Source organism: Marmota monax, unplaced genomic scaffold (assembly GCF_021218885.2).
Source record: "Marmota monax isolate L192 unplaced genomic scaffold, Marmota_monax_Labrador192_F-V1.1 WCK01_AAM20220418_F8-fsc00118, whole genome shotgun sequence".
NCBI lineage: Eukaryota > Metazoa > Chordata > Mammalia > Rodentia > Sciuridae > Marmota > Marmota monax.
In genome coordinates this window covers 3695078-3714480 of record NW_026695231.1, presented here as the reverse complement: position 1 = coordinate 3714480, position 19403 = coordinate 3695078, and the positions used below count along the sequence as shown (strand labels likewise).

At 33.8% G+C, this 19403-nt stretch overlaps 1 protein-coding gene across 1 annotated transcript in view; it reads left to right on the top strand.

Moving 5' to 3' along the window:
- Nucleotides 1-19403, top strand: part of Ush2a (usherin) — a 763436-nt gene that overhangs the window by 78252 nt on the left and 665781 nt on the right. Inside the window, exons 4-8 of the mRNA XM_046438452.2 lie at nt 10756-10819; nt 14788-15082; nt 16002-16186; nt 16880-17101; nt 18223-18316. Of these exons, the coding sequence (XP_046294408.1) occupies nt 10756-10819; nt 14788-15082; nt 16002-16186; nt 16880-17101; nt 18223-18316 (860 nt within the window). The remainder of the gene's footprint in view (nt 1-10755; nt 10820-14787; nt 15083-16001; nt 16187-16879; nt 17102-18222; nt 18317-19403) is intronic.

The following is a 19403-nucleotide window of genomic DNA, read 5'->3' as shown; positions in this document are numbered from 1 at the left end:
AAATTATGAAAGGTCATTACAAAGTCTTGGTTGAATAAACACTAATTTGCTTTTTATTGTACCATATTGAGGATTTATTTCTTACATATATGAATCTATTAATAGTTTTGTCAAAGCTCAGTATTTTAAGCCTTGTTACTTTTAGGAATGAGGATTCTGTTTGAATTCATACTAGGTATTTTCTTCTAAACATTTTAAGTTATCTTTAGTTATTTATAACCTACTGGTGGATATCTATTTAAGATATCTATGTCAATTATTACTTCTAGGTCTAACTAATTTTTTTTTATAAGAGCAAAGCTAATCTTGACTCATTGTTAAATCCATTTATTTTGGTTCAATATTGACGGTGATATCTGTTTTTTCAAATTATAGAGTATTCTAGGTAATATAAAAATATAAATATAAAATAATTCTATTATTTTATCACTTTGAAATTTTAAAAAGGAGTTAAATGCTTTTTAAAAATTCATAAAGATCCTCTTCCTTTCTGCATTTATATCTACCATTCTCATGAGTTTTTTAATGTGTTTAATATTCTGTTGAGCCATATGGATTTGCCTTTTTGTATATTAAAGATGGTGAAATATTAACTATTTCAAATGGTTCAGACTATTATCTTTCTCTAAATACTATATATTATTATCTTTACATTGTTAAAATTTAAACACATGGTTTCTGATACATTCACTAATGTATCTTTAACCCCCCCACACACATAAAAAAATTGTTTTTGGATATTCTCAATTTTAAGATCCAGCTGATTCATTTTAGCTGCTCTACTAATATTCTATTTCGTAAAAGAAGCATAGACTATTATTTAAAGTTTGGGTTTTCTGTTTTGTTAATTTATAAAATTGTGTTAATATTGTGTCTCCTTGTGTGTGTTTGTGGGATTTTGTGCATGAAAGTTTCCATAAGCTCTGAAGTGGTGGATCCAATTTGTATTCCTGCAGCGTCAGGACACCTGGCTGTGTCCTCACCAACATGTTTTGCTTTCAGACATAAATTTCCATCAAAATCATAAGTATAAAGTACACCTTTTTGTTTTATTTTTATTGCCATTATTAACTAGTAAAGATTCAAAAAGATATGTTTATGTGGCTTTCAAATTTTTTTCTCTCTAAATTATTCTAGTCTACCTCTTGTTAAATTTTCACATGCATTATTTTTTTCAGTTTATTAGTTGGAGTTATGCTTATTATCTGTACTTCAAATGTTTTAGTTTTGCTGATTCAAAAACATTCCCTCGAGTGGCTTGACTTTTTAACTTTTGAAAGTCATGCAGAGTTTTGAATTTTAACATTGGCAAATATATCAATCACTTCTTTTATGGTTCATCTATTTTATATCTTATTTAAGAAACTTTTTCTTATACTGACATAATATAGGCTATTATTTTTTTCCTGAAATTATTATTTTTAATAATGTGTGAGGTAGAGATTTAATTTACTCATCTTTATTGGTATGTATGTCCCATTGCTTTTTATTGAGTACCTATACTTTTCTTACTGAGTTTTAAAGCCACCTGGTTCATATCTCAAGCTCCAATGTTATGATAGTGTGTTTAACATTTTGCTTCAGAGGTCAGGTTAATTAACTTCTTGCCAAAAGGATAGCAATTGCCTAGGTTTTGATATCTTAAAATGTAAGTTCTTTTGCAGTCCCACCAGCAGTCTATGAGTATACCTTTTCCCCCACATCCTCATCAACACTTATTGTTGTTTTGTATGCTTAATAGCTTCCAAGTGGATGGAGTTAGAGAAGATAATGCTAAGTGAAGTTAGCCAATCCCCCAAAACCAAATACTGAATGTTTTCTTTGATATAAGGAGGCTGATACATAGTGGGATAGGGAGCAGGAACATAGGAGGAATAGATGAACTCTAGATAGGGCAGAGGAGTTGGAGGGGAAGAGAGAGGGTGGAGGTTATTGATGATTATGAAATGTGATGATCATTATTATCCAAAGTATAGGTATGAAGACACTAATTGTGTGAATATACTATGTGTACAACCAGAGATATGAAAAATTGTCTTCTCTATATGTAATAAGAATTGTAATGCATTCCATTGTCATATATAAATTAAAAAAGGAAAACTGGAAAAATACAAATTGCCTATAATGTGTAATCAGTTTAAATTCTAGCAAATAAATGGAAAATGTTTTAAAAATTGTAAGTTCTTTCTTCCTAGTATTATTCAAAATGACTATTTTTAGGTCTTATTCCCCAAAATGAATATTTGGATCAACATTCATCAAAGTCCCTATAGAGATTTTGTTTTCATTAGAATTGAATTAAAATTATATAACAGTTTAGGGAGACTTTATATTGTTATATTAAATTTTCTCATTCATGATAATCTTTGTATTTATCTGTCTTTTTTGACTTTTAATAACTTTCTGTGAAAAAGATATTCATACATTTGTTGAATTTTATTTATTCTTGGATGTCTCAAGATATTGGTGAATTTATAAATAGTATATTTTAATAAATTGCATTCGATATTTGCTGCTATAAAGAAATATTGTTGTTTTTTATATCATTCTTATTTCTATCATTTTTAAGGATTTATTGATTCTGATAATTTTACTATGGATTTATTTGTATTCTCTATGTAGAAAAAAACATGTAATTTGTAAACCATATATTTATTTCATTTGAATTCTTATATCTTTTGTTTCCTTTGACTGATGGTGGTATCTAGTAGTTGCTGTGCCCATGTAAAGTGATAGAAAAGGCATCCTTAACTTTGGCATTACTTTAATGAAAATGCTTTTGCATTTACCTTTAAATAAGACATTTGTTACGACCTTTGTTAAGAAATTTCCCATGTCTTTCTACTTGTTTAGGTTTTTTATTTTTGTATAAGATAGTTTTCAATACATAACAGTTTTAATTTAATAGTTTTAATTTAATTTTTGCATCAATGGTTAAAAATGAGATTGTGCCTATGATTTTCTTTTTTCTTTTTTACTTTTAGAACATGTCCTTACTGTCCAATTTATGATCTGTTTTACTTTGGTAAAATTTGTTAATTATTTGTATACTTCAGTTTCCACATCTATAAAATTAGATAAAAAAAGAATATCTTGCAATAGTATTTTTAGGAGGATTAAATAACATTGTGTTTGCCTGTAATCATTTGGAAAATGGCCTTCTACTTAATATGCAGTAATTGTTGACTATCTTTGTTATTATTAATATTAAGAACCTTTTTAAAACAACACATCTCTCCCCTGAAATGAAGTAAGGGTAAAGAATACTTTGATGTATATCCTAAGGTCAGTCTCAGGCTGCTGTTTCTGGATGGTTATTTGTTCTATTATTTCTCATTTTCTTATTGCTATTACTTGGGATTGAGTATGATAGACATTTCAGCATGCTCAGCTCTTTCAATTCCCACCTCATTCCTATGTGATTCTGGATCAGATCCACTTCATCAGGGATTTTCCTAAGGAAATCTGTAAGGTTGTCCAGTTCAATCCTATAACTGTATTTCTCCTTACATGGTTGTGTCTTTGTTTTAAACCTATGAAATCTTTGCCTAAGCAGAGTTTCCCTGTGATTTCTTCTGGATGTATTATAGTTTTTAATTAGATCTATGATCTTCATTGAGTTAAATTTTGCATAAGATAGATTTTATAAACTGATGTACCTTTTTGGGGGGTGTTACTGGGGATACTCAGGGGCATTTTGCCACTTAGCCACATCACCAACCCTTTTTATTTTCATTTTGATACGGGGTATCATTAAGTTGTCGAAAGTCTGAGTTGCCAAGGCTGGCCTCAAACTTGTGATCCTCCTGTCTTAACCTCCTGAGTCATTGGGATTACAGATGTGTGCTGTTGCAGTCAGCTTGAGGTAATTTATTTTAATAGGTCCAGGACCAATCTTAAAGATTTGTTGTTGCTATTTTGTGAAAGTACAGTGGATGTTAACATAATTTCATTTTTGGATTTTTCACTGATAATATATAGATATATAATTGATTTTTAAATATTGAAATTCTAACTTGCAAATTTGCTTAGCTCACTCATTAGTTTTAAAAGATGTTAGTGGAATTTTCTATCTATATAAATTTTCTGTATATTTTTCAATGTTGAAACATCCTTATTGTATTGCTTAGTTGCTCTGACTAGTACCTGGATATTCATTATCAAGTGATTTTCTTATTCTTTATTTTTATGTTGAAATATTATTCTCATATTTTCATTTAGTACTTTAGACACAGTTTTCTTTAGTTCTTTGAATATATTTTGAATAGTTTGTTTAAATTCTTTCTCTAAGAGAGAGAGGGGGACCTTACAAAACTGTGCTGAGCAAAGTTGCTTACAAGCCACAACCTCCCACCATCCTCAGAACATTGTTTTGACAGCATATAAACTTAAATTCTTCATGAAAAAAAAGTCATTGTTTAGTAAGTTTAAAATTTGGACTAATAATTGACCCAATTTCTATTGCCCATTTTTCCTTTTGTGTATAGGTTAAGCTTTCTAATTTCTTTGTGTCATAATTTTTTGTTGATGGAATCACATATTTAAACTATGTAATGTAGAAAATTCAGAAATAAGATTTTTTTCATCTTAGGATTTATTGCTGGAGTTTGCTTGATTATTAACCTTTCTGAAATAATTCTGTGTTTTTATTCTTTTGTCATAAATGGCCAGTGAAGTTTATGTTTTGTTAGCTTAGTGATCAGCTAGTGATTGGACAGAGAATTTCTTAATTGCCCAGACCCAGTGAGTTTTTCAGTCTTTGCTGAGGAATGCATGGTGTACAATGCCCTTAACACTAAGCAGTTTAATATTCTTTAGTCACAACTTTCTGCTTGCCTAGAGCCTTAAAATCAAGCAGAGGTGGGAGTTTAGGCTCTTCTCGGGTCTTTCTGGAGCATATGTGCATACCTGGGAATGTACATAGCCCTTTGGGTGTATATAGCCATCCAGATTTCCTAGCATATATCAGAACTTTGCGAAGATGCTTATGGGCACATCATTCCCTAGCTTCTCAATTTGAGTTTTTTGGTTGGTTTACTGTTTTTCTCATCTATTACTTGTGACTTAGTCAACTGCAAGTTTAAATACTTGCCACTGATTATTTTCCATGACTATGCCTAGGGAAAAGACTGTTCCCAATAGGTGAACTGAGTTCAAGACTTACTAGTGGTGTTTTTAAGGGTATGCCCAGACAACTAATTACAATTGTTTAAGGTGGGGCTTTGAAAGAGTTCCAGTCCTCTTCTGATTCTTTCGGGGGGCCTCAAGACTGCTTGCTTTCAGTCTGATTGTAGATTGTTTGTTTTCAAAACAACTTTGCATTTCAGAGAGGAGGATGAGAAAAGGCAAAGTTGTTGTTTTTAAACCAATATTTGGCCACTTAAAAATAAACATGCTCCACTTTGTTCCAAGTCTGTGGTTTATTTCCAGAGTTCTGAAAAACTTGATCTAACACTCTTTATTAGTAGTGTTAGCATTACTTTTAGGGGAGAGAGAATTTTCAATTGTTCTCACTTCTGATGACCTCCTATTATTTATTCTGACAGTGTCTTGTAGTTTTCAACCATAGACACCATCATTCTTCATTAGATTTATAAAGAGTATTTCATGTTTTAGTTGCTAAAATGAATGACACTTAAAATTTTAAATTTCTATTTCTATTGGTTTATTACTTGCATATTGAAATAGAATTTATTTTTTAATATACTGAATGTATGCTAATTTCACTTATTTTTGTAGCTTTCATGTAAATTCACTGGAGTTTTCTTAGTAGATAATCATGCTATCTGAAAATTGAAGTAACTCCATTTTTTTTCTGACTGCTCTGACATGTTTTATTTAGCCTTATTGCAAACCTGTTTCTTCACGACTTATATATTAGATTATTTTTCTACAGTTTTCCCATTTAACCATCTTGGCAGTGCCTCCCAGTTGTAATGCAGTCCTGCTTCTTTTCTGTCATTACCTATCTACTTTCTGACTAGACAACTATGAGGTCTTTCTTGTATGAGTCATGTCTGTTTCCCTCATCGATTTATATAATGTGGACCTATCTTTGCCATGAGAAATTTTTTTTTCAAAGAGGAATCTCTTTATGGAATGTTTATTTCAATGAAAATCTGTTGTTAAAAATTTGGCAACTAACAAAGGCATGAGTAAAATCCATCCCTATGACAGTGTCCTTGAAATATTTTATAGCATTCTCTTTGTAAATCATAATTTTCATGCCTGGTCTGAATGATTCATGTTAATTCTAGGTCTTTGGAAAGCTTTCTCTTTTAAAAAATTTCCTTCAAATATGAATTCTGTAGCAGTGGTGATGATTGTCCCATCACAGACTCCAAAATTTAAAACTAAAATGATTTTTAAAGGTTATAAAACCCAGCCCTTTTATTTTATAGATGATAAAATAGATTTCATTATCCCTCTGCAGCAGAGTTTCCCTTTAACTATTATTAAAATATATGAAGTGCATTCCAATTTTTCAGCATTGAGTGGAACAACTCCACTCCTAACACCCTGGTCTGACTTTCATCTTTTTTCACCTGGATGACTACAACAGCCTCCTTGCTGGCCTCTGTGCTTCTACCCCATATTCTAATCTCAACACTTTTCAATAAACCTGAGATCATGTCATTATTCTACCCACAGCCCTCCAGTGGCTTCTCATTTTACTCAGGATAAAAACCAAAGTCCTTGCAATGGGCTATAAGGCTTTTAACAATTTGCAGTTCCGTCCCCACCAGCCAGTTATTTGTCTAACCTCATCTTCCAGTGGCCTTTCTCTCCTTTATTCTGCTTCAGGAAGTTGGCTCCTTGTAGCTCCTCTAATGAACCAAGTACACTGCTTTAGAGGCTTGTGCATTCACTCACTGGTGGCTGCCTGGGACACTTTGCCCCTGTCTGCATGATTCACTTCTTCTCCTTCTTTATCATGGAGGACTGTCTATGGAAAAAACATCTCTAATAAAATTCAACCATGTTTACTACCCTGCTCTATATTTCTATTTTTGTAATGTTCTATCACTCATTTACTATGTTTACCTCTCTGCTTGAATGTAAGTCCATTAAAGTGAGGGTGTTCTTTTGTTAACAGATGTATCTTTGGCTGCCATGAAAGTGTCTGGCACATAATAGGCTCCCAATAAATATTTGTAAATGAATAAATACATAAAAGAATGAAGTTACCATGACATTTAAAGCCATGGTCTAGGTTTTGACAAAAATCAGTGTTCATCATTCTTCCTCTCCTTCCGTGGTGGTAGGCCTTCCAAAATCATGAAATATTTCTCCCCATCTGCTGTAATCTGATTCCTTAAGAAAAAAAAAATATCTAGAGGGTCTATGTAAACCATTTTAAGATGATATTTAAGATGATATTTTATACTGATAAAATAAGTTGAATGACATGAAATACATGTTACAAAAATTTGTTTTCTTCTTAATTCTTCATAAGGACAAAAATAGAAAATGATCACTATATCATTTTTCTGTGGCTGAAATGACAAAGTACCACAGAGTGGGTATCTAAAAACAATGGATATTTATTTTCTCATGGTTCTGGAGGCTAGAAGTCTAACATCGAGGTATCTGCAGGTTTATGCTCTGTTTGAAAACCGTGAATGGAATCATACCCCCCCCCCCCCGCTAGCTTTTCGGTGTTCCTCTGCTTGTAGCTGCACCACGTCAGTCTCTCCTCTGATCCCACTCCCTTCTCCCTGTGGATGACTGTCTTTGCATGGCATTTTCCTCTCATACATAAAGAACAAAGTCATATTGAATTTGGGCCTTCCTTAATGAGCTTGTCATCACTTGATTATATTTATTTGGACCCTGTTTCCAAATAAAAAAACATATTTACAAATATTAGGGGATGAGGACTCCAACGTAGCTTTTTTTTTTTTGGGGGGGGGATACAATTCAGCGCAGAACAATGAATTTCTTGGTGGACAAGCATGCTTTGAGTGTGGTGGGAACCTTCCTGTTGTTCCATCTGTCAGTGCTTCCAAATGGGAGCACTGGTGCTGCTCAGCCTTTGTGTGTCCCTAACCTACAGTAAGGTGAGTAGTGCAATTGTTTCAAACAAGTACTTCCTCACTCCCACCACTGTTCTTTGACTGCACTGAGATGGTGACTCCTCTCTTTCTGCGGGTTTATTACCTGTCATCCATCTCCTGTCCCTATCCACATCAGCACAGTGGTGCATCTCCTCTACTACTGAAATGTTACCCTTTTTGGCCCCTGTTTTAATGCATCCTGAAAATTACCGGTCCCAGATACCTCTAATCACTTGATGTTTCTCTTGGATTGCCAACATATTTGGGGGAATCAATTAACTTGAAAATGTGAAGTCATAATCTCTAATTTCATGTGACCCTTGTTATACTTCTCAAGGGGCCCTGTAGTTTTTGCAGATCTGCCACCCCACTTGTTTTCTGTAGCAGCCAGTATAGCTCTTCATCGCTGTCCTTTTCTCTTTGGTTCCTTCTTCCTTTTTCCATCATTATTAAATATTTATTGATCAGTTTAGTGCATGCCAGGAATTTGTCTATGAGCTAGGACTGGACCAGTGAATAAGACCAATTACTACTGTGTGTCTTGCCAGGGAATTGTATTTAATATCCTTTCATGTTTCATAAGCAAGATAGAGGACTAAATGGGTATTTGTAAAACAGAATGGGGAGCGCACAGCACAGTTCTACAGGAGCTCAAAGGACCCTTGTGAGCCTCCCAAACTTTTCCACAGGGTATATCTCAAAACTGAGACACGAAGGACGGGGGTGGGGGAGGAAGATTTAAAACAGAGGCAAATTCAAGTGTAAAACCTAAGGAATAAAAAGCTTGGCGATGTGGGGCCTGAACAATTTGGTCCATAGATCTGCAATATAGAGTGTGAAGAATGCAAGGAAGAGGATGGCATGTGGGTGGGGATAGGTGAAGGGAAGAATAAATTGGCAAATCCAGCTTCTTGGCACATTCCCTGTTACAAGGAGAATTCACACAGTGAGAAGCGATTTCCTCAGTCTGTCTGTCCTACCCCTCCCAAACAACATCACACGAGCACATGTGACTTAGCTGGGTTCACATGCATTCTTCCCATTTTTTTCCTCCTTTTAAAAAATTTTTAGATCCTGGATTCAGGTCAACGTATTACAAAGTGAGCTGCCTGATTACTAATCCTTAAGGGAAGAGTTTACCATGCTTTTCTTATTTCTTATAGTTACTTAAAATTTTTAAAGTAAACTGTGTTGGAAATCATCTAATGATTTCTAAAAAGTTTTATTGGATGTTTTGTTTTGTCCTCATAATGTCACTTGAAGGAACAATTTCTTGCAGTTGTTTTAGTTGTCTGATTTTGGATGAATAGGGAGAAAAACTCTAGCCAGAGGAAAGTTGGATGAGGAGGCAACTTAGAATACCACCTTCCTCTGGTCCTCAGCTTGTAGGGTCAAAAAGACTGAGACCAAGGGGCAGAGAGGGAGAGCCTACAAATGTTTTTTTTTAAATACATTAATTGAAAATGTTTATGCTCATGAAGAAATATTTATATATCAAATATTCTATTTTTTTCAATATGTCATTTTAATTTTCAATCCATCATTTAAATGTGAATAAATATGAGAATATAAATCACATAAATGTATATACCCATACACACACACACACACACCTACACACCTTTTGTCCCTAAATTGCCCCCTTCATTGCTCATTAGTCCTGTCCTGCTTCTGAGATCAACACCTGAGACAACTCTGCTAATTCTGCTCCTCATCTTTATTCATCAGGTGGATGCTAACTCTGTGTGGTTTCCTGTAAGTCAGCACCAAGGGACAGCAGCAAAGATGAACCAAACATTCCAATGGCATTGTGCTTTAAGTCCCATTCCATTTTGTGTCCTCATGATTCAAACTATCTAGAATTTTACCTTTCACCCATTTTTCCTTTATTAAAAACATAACAAAAATTTAAAAGATGGTGCTTTTCTTACATTTTTCCCTCTTTTTCCTAAATAAATATTTACCAAACAACTTAACCAAACAATATTAGATGGATTAAGGTTGATTTGTACCTGTGCCTTAGAAGATCATCTAATTCAATGTAGATTTGTCTTTGAACCTGTTTATCTCAGAAGAATTCTCAGAGGGTGATGAAATTATGAGATTAAACTAGAATGCTACTGAGATGTGTAACAAAGAGAAACCCATAAGCAAGAGCTTTTCAATTTATCCTCATTTTTTGGAGATTTTCTAAATGAGGCATTAATCTAAGATGAAAAAGCATCCAAACAGACATCCTGGAATTTGGAGCTAGAATGGGTGGAAAGTACATGCTGTTGGTCTTGCTACCAACAGGGCAGGTAGGAAATTGAGATTGGAAGCAGATGACAATAAAATTTAGGGCTGATGAGATGATAGATTTATAGGTTTATAAACTTCACAGAAATTTGATGTGGGAAGAAAAGCCATAGGTTATATCAGTAAATGAACTAGTCAAAGTTTTCACTTTGACTTTAGTGTTACAATGTCTATGGAGACAAATATGACTATTATTCGTGTAGAATTAGAAAATAGATATATTGATCTCTAAGAATTTGAAAGGGTCTCATGATATGAACATGTTTTAAAATTTTATAGCTTTAAAGAGTATTACTTGACATTTTATGCATTTTTTTAGTAAGCTAAGTCTTCTCATTTTATGTGTGTGCATATATATTTTATGTATATATAATATATATATATATATATTTTTTGACAGGATTAGAGCAATTTGTTGGAAGAATGCAAGATTTTCGATTATACCAAGTGGCACTTACAAACAGGTAAGAAGATGTGGTATTGTAAACCCATGAGTATAAGATAAATGCTGAATTTACTTAAATAAGAGTACTATGAAGACTACAGTATTGCGAGGCAGTTAGCACCTCATCAGGGTAATTTTCCTGCTCAGGAGGGAATAAAACACCTGAGAAAAATATAGTCTGAAGTAAGAGAAAATCAAAGGATAGGTTTTAAAAGCACAGCACCTGATAGATTCTTCCAGTCCTGGTAGGATCTGGAACAGAACATCTAAAAACTGGCTTTGATTTTTTTTTTTAATTTTATTTATTTATTCTAATTTGTTACATATGACAGCAGAATAAGATTCAACTCATATTATACATATAGAGTGCAATTTTTCATTTCTCTCGTACAAAAAGTAGAGTCACATCATTCGTGACTTCATACATATACTTGGGGTAATGATGTCCATCTCATTCCACCATCTTTCCTGTCCTCATGTTCCTCCCCCCTCCTCCCTCCCCTTTGCCCTATCTAAAGTTCATCTGTTCCTTCCGTGCTTCCCCCATCCCCATTATGAATCACCACCCTTATATCAGAGAACATTTGGCCTTTGGTTTTATAGGATTGGCTTATTTCACTTAGCATTATATTCTGCAACTCCATCCATTTACCTTCAAATGCCATGATTTTATTCTCTTTTAATGCTGAGTAATACTACTTTGTGTATATATACTAAGTTTCTTTATCCATTCATCTATTGAAGGGAATCTAGGTTGGTTCCACAATTTAGCTATTGTGAATTGTGGTGCTATAAACATGATGTGGCTGTGTCCCTGTAGTATGTTGTTTGTAATTCCTTTGGATATAGACCTAGGAGAGGGATAGCTGGGTCAAATGGTGGTTTATTTCCCCGGTTTCCAAGGAATCTCCATACTGCTTTCCATATTGGTTGCACCAATTCACAGTCTCACCAGCATCCTCACTAACACTTATTGTTGTTTGTATTCTTAATAGCTGTCATTGTGACTGGAGTGAGATGAAATCTTAGAGTAGTTCTGATTTGCATTTTCTCTAATTGCTAGAGATGTTGAACATTTTTTCATATATTTGTTGATTGATTATGTATCATCTCCTGGGAAGTGTCTGTTCAGTTCTTTGGTCCATTTATTGATTAGATTATCATTTTTTTGGTGTTAAGATTTTTGAATTCTTTATATATCCTAGATATTAGTGCTCTATCTGATGTGTTTGTGGTAAAAATTTGCTTACATTCTGTAAGCTCTCTATTCACCTCACTGATTGTTTTTTTTTCCCCTAAGAAGAAGCTTTTTAGTTGGAATCCATTCCATTTATTGATTCTTGATTTTAATTCTTGTGCTATAGGAGTCTTATAAAGGAAGTTGGGGCCTAATCCCACATGATGAAGATTAGGGCCTACTTTTTCTTCTATTCGAAGCAGAGTCTCTGGTTTAATTCCTAGGTCCTTGATCCACTTTGAGTTGACTTTTGTGCATGCTGAGAGGTAGGGGCTTAATTTCATTTTGTTGCATATGGATTTCCAGTTTTCTAAGCACCATTTGTTGTAAAGGCTACCTTTTCTCCCATATATGTTTTTTTTGTGTGCCTTTGTCTAATAAAAGATAACTGTATTTATATGGGTTTATCTGTGTGTCCTCTGTTCTGTACCATTGGTTTATAAGTTTTTTTGGTATGAGAGCATCAAAGTCAGGGATAAGGTTTCAGTGGATGGAGTCTTGCTTCATGGTGTCTTGCAGTCAACAGGTTGATTAGCATCTTGGGAAGCCACACTCATCTCTGGGAGTCTTTGTGGCTAGGTGGCTACAGCAGATCACCCCATCTCTGGTGCTGTGTGGAACCTGGCAGAGCTGAATAGGAACTCAAATGTCTCTGGGCAGTCTTACTAGCAGGAGTGCCACTGGAAATTCCCAGATACCAGATTTTCCTATTCAATGGCCATGAAGCCAGTTTGGTCCATGCACAGTTCATAGATAGCTCTTGACACTATAGTGTTTTCAACTTTGTGGCATTTGTCAAATCACCTAGTTAATGTTTTACAGTGTTTGCTTTGGCCAAGTGTGTGGTTGTTCCTCACCACTGCTATTCTCTTGGTAACTCCTCATAATATAATTGGATAAATTCTTTACAATGGATTTTCTCTCAGAAAATGTGATTTGTGAATATTTTATAGAATTAGGGCTACATTTGTTTAATTATTCTATATGTGAGATTTTCTAATACCTCACAAAACTGCTACATGTGCCTTTTAAAGTTGCTTTATTGAATAAATAACTACTGGAGAAAGTAGCACAAAGAAAATGATGAGTTATTTTGGTTCATGGGAAAGTCTCAGTATACTGGGCTATTAGCCTTGGAGATTAAAAAATGAATATTTGAAGTATTGTTATATTTTTGTCTATTTCCAGTGAATAAATAATATTATAGACATGGGCTAGCATTTATGAAGTATTTCCTCATCTTCACAGTCAGTGCAGTTCTTTCTCAGTTCTCCTTAAAAACAACCGATTTCAATTCTGCTTAGAAAAATCCCAATGAAATTTTGCTGAAGATGGCCACTGACGTTTCTTTCTCGATTTATGATCTGATGTTATAATAGTATATCATTATATAGATGAATTTATCTAATTTTCTTTTATTGAGGATCTCTAAGAGAAATGTTTGTTCATGCTTCTTTAAGGCATATGTAGATTCATGTGGTGAATTTTTCAAGAACAGTTCTAATGGATTTGAGAAGCATTGCTCTTGAGGTGATACTATGGTCTGTGGCAGATCCATTAACAATTTAAACCTCCCTTTTGTGTTAATTATATGATCAGGAGATGCCTGAATAAAGGAGACTGTAACACCTGAACACACTTTTGAGGAGATGGACTGCCACCAGCCTTGCTATCATTCATATCACCGTTGCTTAAAATACTGAAGTGTCATGTTGCAGTAGTTCTTTGGGAAGTTTTTCCTGGAGGGCAAAGATTTCATACTGGATAGTGACTGTGGGTCCCATTCAAAGCCTGTTGTCAACTGAAAAATATCGATGTGATTTAAAGGAAAAGGTGTCACTTCACATGGTTTAGTGAATGGAAAATCTGCCTGGCTCCTTCACTACCTCACTGTGATCCGAGGAAAGCAGTCTGGTTTCCCTAGCTGGTCATTGGTTCCTGGCATTGGCCTACCTGAAGTGCCTGGAAAGGTGTTGTATGGAAGAATGCCCATAAATAGAATGACTAATGCTGATCTAGAACAAGTATATTTCCCTTAATGGAAAAATTAAATATATCTGCTTGGAATTGGCATTCATAGTTGACTGTTGGCAGCTGCCATGTGATCTGAAGCCATTGAAACATTTCAGGGTGCCAGAATCTGCACAAATGAGTCACAGGAAATCATTGACAAATGGCCTTGGCCTCAGTCCATTCACTAAAACAGAAGCAGAAAATGATACTTGTTTTCTTCTTATTTTCCACAGTTGAACAAGAAACTCTTATTTAAGTCTCATTATTTCCACTGTTTGCTTTCAGTGGTAAGTTAGTTGAACAACCTAAGTAAAGGATTCTTTTCTACATTATCACAAATAGGTACAATGAATTAGTATAATATTTATTAATTTATTTTTGTAGTGCTGGGAATTGAACCCACAGCCTCACTAGGCATGCACTATGCCACTGAACCACATTCTTCAGCTCCTCATATTATAACATTTAAATACATGTCGTGAAAAACCATGCAAGGACTGCATGCTTCTAGATGTGAAGACATAATACTTAAAAATTTACTGTTTTGGATATACCTTTTATGAGAATGAGGATGTTTATTTAGTCAAGGACAGGTTTTATGTTATGTTCCATTTAGAAAATTATTAGAGCTAAATGGTTACTCATTAAAACATGAAAAGGATGGTATTCACTTATAATAATTCTTAGACCTTCTATTAGTGTTATTTGTTCTTAAGTCTTCCTTATGATTCCCACAGAGAGATTCTGGAAGCTTTCTCTGGAGATTTGTTTCAATTGCATGTCCAGTCACATTGCCGCTGCCCTGGCAGTCACCCTCGCATCCACCCTTTGGTCCAGCGGTACTGCATCCCTAATGATGCAGAAGACACAACCAATGATAGAGTGTTACGGCTGAATCCAGAAGCACATCCTCTCTCATTCATCAATGATAATGACATCAGTACTTCGTGGATTTCACATGTGTTTACAAACATTACCCAGCTTAATCAAGGAGTGACTATCTCAATGGATTTGGAAAATGGACAGTATCAGGTAAGTAGAAACCACGGGATATACATTACTTTCCTGTGGCCTCTGCAATGAATCCCCACACACAACATGTCTTAAAGAAACTGAAATCTATTCTATCATAGTTCTGAAGACCCGAAATACAAAGTCAAGGTGCTGAGAGGGCTATATTCCCTTCAAAGACTCTGGGAGGATCCTTCCTAGCCTCTTCCAGTTTCTGGTGACTCCTGGGGTCACTGAAGTGTCACTCCAAGCTCTGCTTCCATTTTCATAGGCCCTCCCTCCTTGTTAGTGTGAGTAAATTTTCCTCCTCCTTCTTCTGGAAAGATCCATTCTACATCCACTCATCTTGAGAGATTCTCCTTAACTTTATCTGCAAAGGCCCTATTTCCAAATAAGGTCACATTCATGGGTATTTGGAGTTACCCTTTGGACATATTTATTTAGAGATACAATGAAATTGAACATAAACTTAGGTGGCATCTTATAATGTATGATATCAAAGTATCTAAAAGATGATATTCAAGGCTTAATTTCTTCAATATTTGTTAGCAAATGATATTTAGGAAATGTTGAAATACTCTTTTTTATTAAGCAGTGCAAATTAGTAGGAACTGAGGTGCTTATTCTAAAATCTACAAAAGAAGAGCCTATATGACATTTATTTCATGGAAGTAATGTTCTTTTTTCATGTCTTTTTAGCAAAATTAATATTAATTTGTACCATGATTTACAAAATCTATGAGAAGAGGGACTAATATACAGTTACGGAATGTGTTGCTTTTACTATAGGTCTATGAAGTTTCTGGATGTTCAATAAATATTTAATAATTATAATTATGAGGAAGTAAGTCATTATATTTGAATCTAGCAATTCCATGGTTTGATTTATGCTCGTGTGTCAGACTTTTACTTTAGTGATAATTAATTTATTCATTTGCAGGTATTTTACATTATCATTCAATTCTTTAGTCCACAACCAACAGCAATAAGGATTCAAAGAAAGAAGGAAGATGGTTTAGATTGGGAGGACTGGCAATATTTTGCTAAAAATTGCAGTGTTTTTGGAATGAAAAACAATGGGGATTTGGAAAAGCCTGATTCTGTCAACTGTCTTCAGCTTCCCAAGTATGAACTTTTTGAAATTAATTTTAATTGACTCTTGGCTTAATAATGAACAATAGGTTAAACAATTCACTAGTCTGGTATAGACCTCCCTCCATCACCAACTTTTTTGAGGAAGATTCTTGTATTTCTTTTCCAAAAACTTTTAAAGTATGTTTAAAATTTTTATGAAAGAATTTAGAATATTTCTTGTTTACAGTCTCACTGTTGTTTTGATAGGTAATTTTAAAATTGTTTAGCAAGCTATCTACATAAATAGAATTTTCATTATGTTCTCACAGCCATGTTTAGTATGTATGGTTTTCTGTGATGGTCCTATAACATTTGCACATGAAATATATGGAATATATTTTCAAAGAATGAAGAATTTAAGAATTTACTGATAAGCCAGGTGTGGTGGTGCATGCCTGTAATCCCAGCGACTCGGGAGGCTGATACAGGAGGCTGTAAAGTTCAAAGCCATCCTCAGCAACTTTGTGAGTTCCTAAGCAACTTAGTGAGATTCTGTCTCAAAATAAAAAATAAAAATGACTGGAGATGTGGTCCAGTAGGTAAGCATCTCTGGGCTCAATCTCCAGTATCCCCCACCCCCCAAAAAAGAATTTACTGATATTGTGTAGTAATGTCTCAAAGTTGTGATTTGTTTTGTTGAGATTATGAATAGATTTCCCTGAGATAATATTCTTTTATCAACAGTTTTACTCCATACTCCCATGGTAATGTTACATTCAGCGTTCTGACACCTGGGCCGAAACTTCGTCCTGGATTCAATGACTTCTATAATAACCCATCTCTTCAAGAATTTGTCAAAGCCACACAGATAAGACTTCATTTCCAAGGGCAGTACCATACAACTGAGGCTGCTGTCAGCCTTAGTCACAGATATTATGCGGTGGATGAAATCACCATCGGTGGGAGGTAGTGTATACAAGGGTTGCTACTGGAGAATGGTTTTCACTATAAATTTTGTTTTTAATGAGTGGTTTCTTTTTTTTTTCCAATGAGGTTTATATCAGGCATACTTATTTAAAAATACAATAAGTAAGATTTTAGAACAAGATAATTCCAGTTTCATGTTTTGAAATAATTTTCTACTCTAAGAGCAATCTTTAGCTGGGTGGGGGGAGTTACAATACTTGGAATTTGCTTTAGATCTAACTTATTACATGTTTTACTTAGTTTGATCAAGAATATTATTTTCAAACATTGTTGAAAGCAAAGAGAAATAGTGCAATTTTAAAATATTTCTGAAAGCAAAGAGAAGAGAGTTTGTAGCTATATAGTACCAGACAGTTTGTAAGTAAGGCTTGGGTCCAGAATTCATGGTTCAATAGAGATAGTTGTTTTACTATAGAAGAAAGATCTGCTACGCCCTTAGTGTTCTTAAATTTCAGATCATAACTTAGAGCATGACTTACAGTATTTTTTAAAAAATTGATAGCTGTAAAACTAGGCAGAACACTGTCTAATATGGAAATATGCATAGATTATATTCACAATTGGGTTGTTCTAGAAGAATGACGTGACTTGAGAATAAGGGATATCTTTAAAAACAAACCAGAATATATGAAAGCTTTTTTTTAAAAAAATTAAGCAATAACATAAAGAAAAGCTAATGTTATTTAATTATCCACCATCTGATTTTGAAAAAAATTACAAAATATTGAAATTTATTAACTTCATTCTAAAATTTGTTCTGAGCCTTAATTCGTAAACAGCACTTTGAGTAGTTTCAGTAAATGCCTTTCCTTAATGAGTTTACTATATGTATAGCAGGTGTACACAATCTTGCTCCCATTTCCAGAGAGGCTTGAGAATTACCCTTAAAATCCAGTGCAGTCTGCATATTAATGATAGTACTTCTAGTACCTCAGGATTAATTCAATACTTTCATGAATAATCACACAGGTTGGAGAGAAAATGATTTTGCATTGATCAAGTGTGCTTGACTTTCTGGTTATAGTCACATAGAGTATGTATTCATAGGGCCTTCAGCATATATATGTTGACTTGTTGTGTGATGACGTTCATGTTCACAGATGTCAGTGCCATGGTCATGCTAGTAATTGTAACACAACCAGCCAGCCCTACAGATGCCTCTGCTCTTCGGAAAGCTTCACTGAAGGACTTCACGTGAGTTCTATTTTGTGCATGGAAATCTAACAAAAAATAGAAAAAAAAAAACCTCTCAGGAATTGTGAATAAACATTTAATTTTGGTTTAACTTCTAAGTGTATATAAAAATAAATTGATATGAACCCCAAATATTAATTTTACAGGGAAAGTTTTTATAGAGAAAATAATGTTATCTATAAGATCAAAAATTTTAAAAATGAAGAGGAATTGCCAATGAAACAAAACCCTAAGAGTTTCTATTCCTTATCTTTCTTGATTTAATCATAATTACTATATTATTTTCAAATATTTGTCTGAACAGCCTAATGCTAAACAACAAAAAATGGTTTATATATCTAAAAGACATTATCATAAGTGTATCTATGAAAAGTCTTTAGATGCAGTGCAATCTTTATGTTGTCAAGACAATCAAGATTAACTTATTGCTGATATGACGAATTTTATGTAATTAACATGAATATGTGTAGTAAACTGACTTAGAAGTGATGTTACCTTGGTTTGTCTATGATGGTCAAGGGACATTTCATAGTTGAGGTGGAAATTTATTTGTGTATTTAGGAATAACAGTAAATGAACAAAATTAAAATTTGAGAGAGATTGGTTGGTAGAAATGTCCAACATTGATATCACAATAGTCAACATAAGAGGATACAGTAGCAGTAACAATCATACTAATAGTATACTAAAGTGGACAGTATGGAGGAAATGGTATTTCAGGCAATTGTCTGGCAATGAAGGCAGAGACCTACTGCATGGCCTTCACAAAAAATTAACATGGATTAAACATTAAAATGAAACAATCAATATATTTATTACTGTAAAGAAGAATATTTTAAAATTTAAAGTGAAGGTCCTTTATAATCTAAACAAATAAAATACAAAGGGAAACAAAGATAACTGGAGCCACAAAGAAAATTAATGAGTTAACCTATCAATATCTAAAATTCTGAAGAGTGCAATGATTAACATAACTATAGTGACAAGTGACAGATTAATCAAAAATAATTACATCATATTAAAAGTTAGATTTAAGGTCCTAATACACAAAGAGCACTTAAAAATATTAAGAAAAATAGAACAGCTC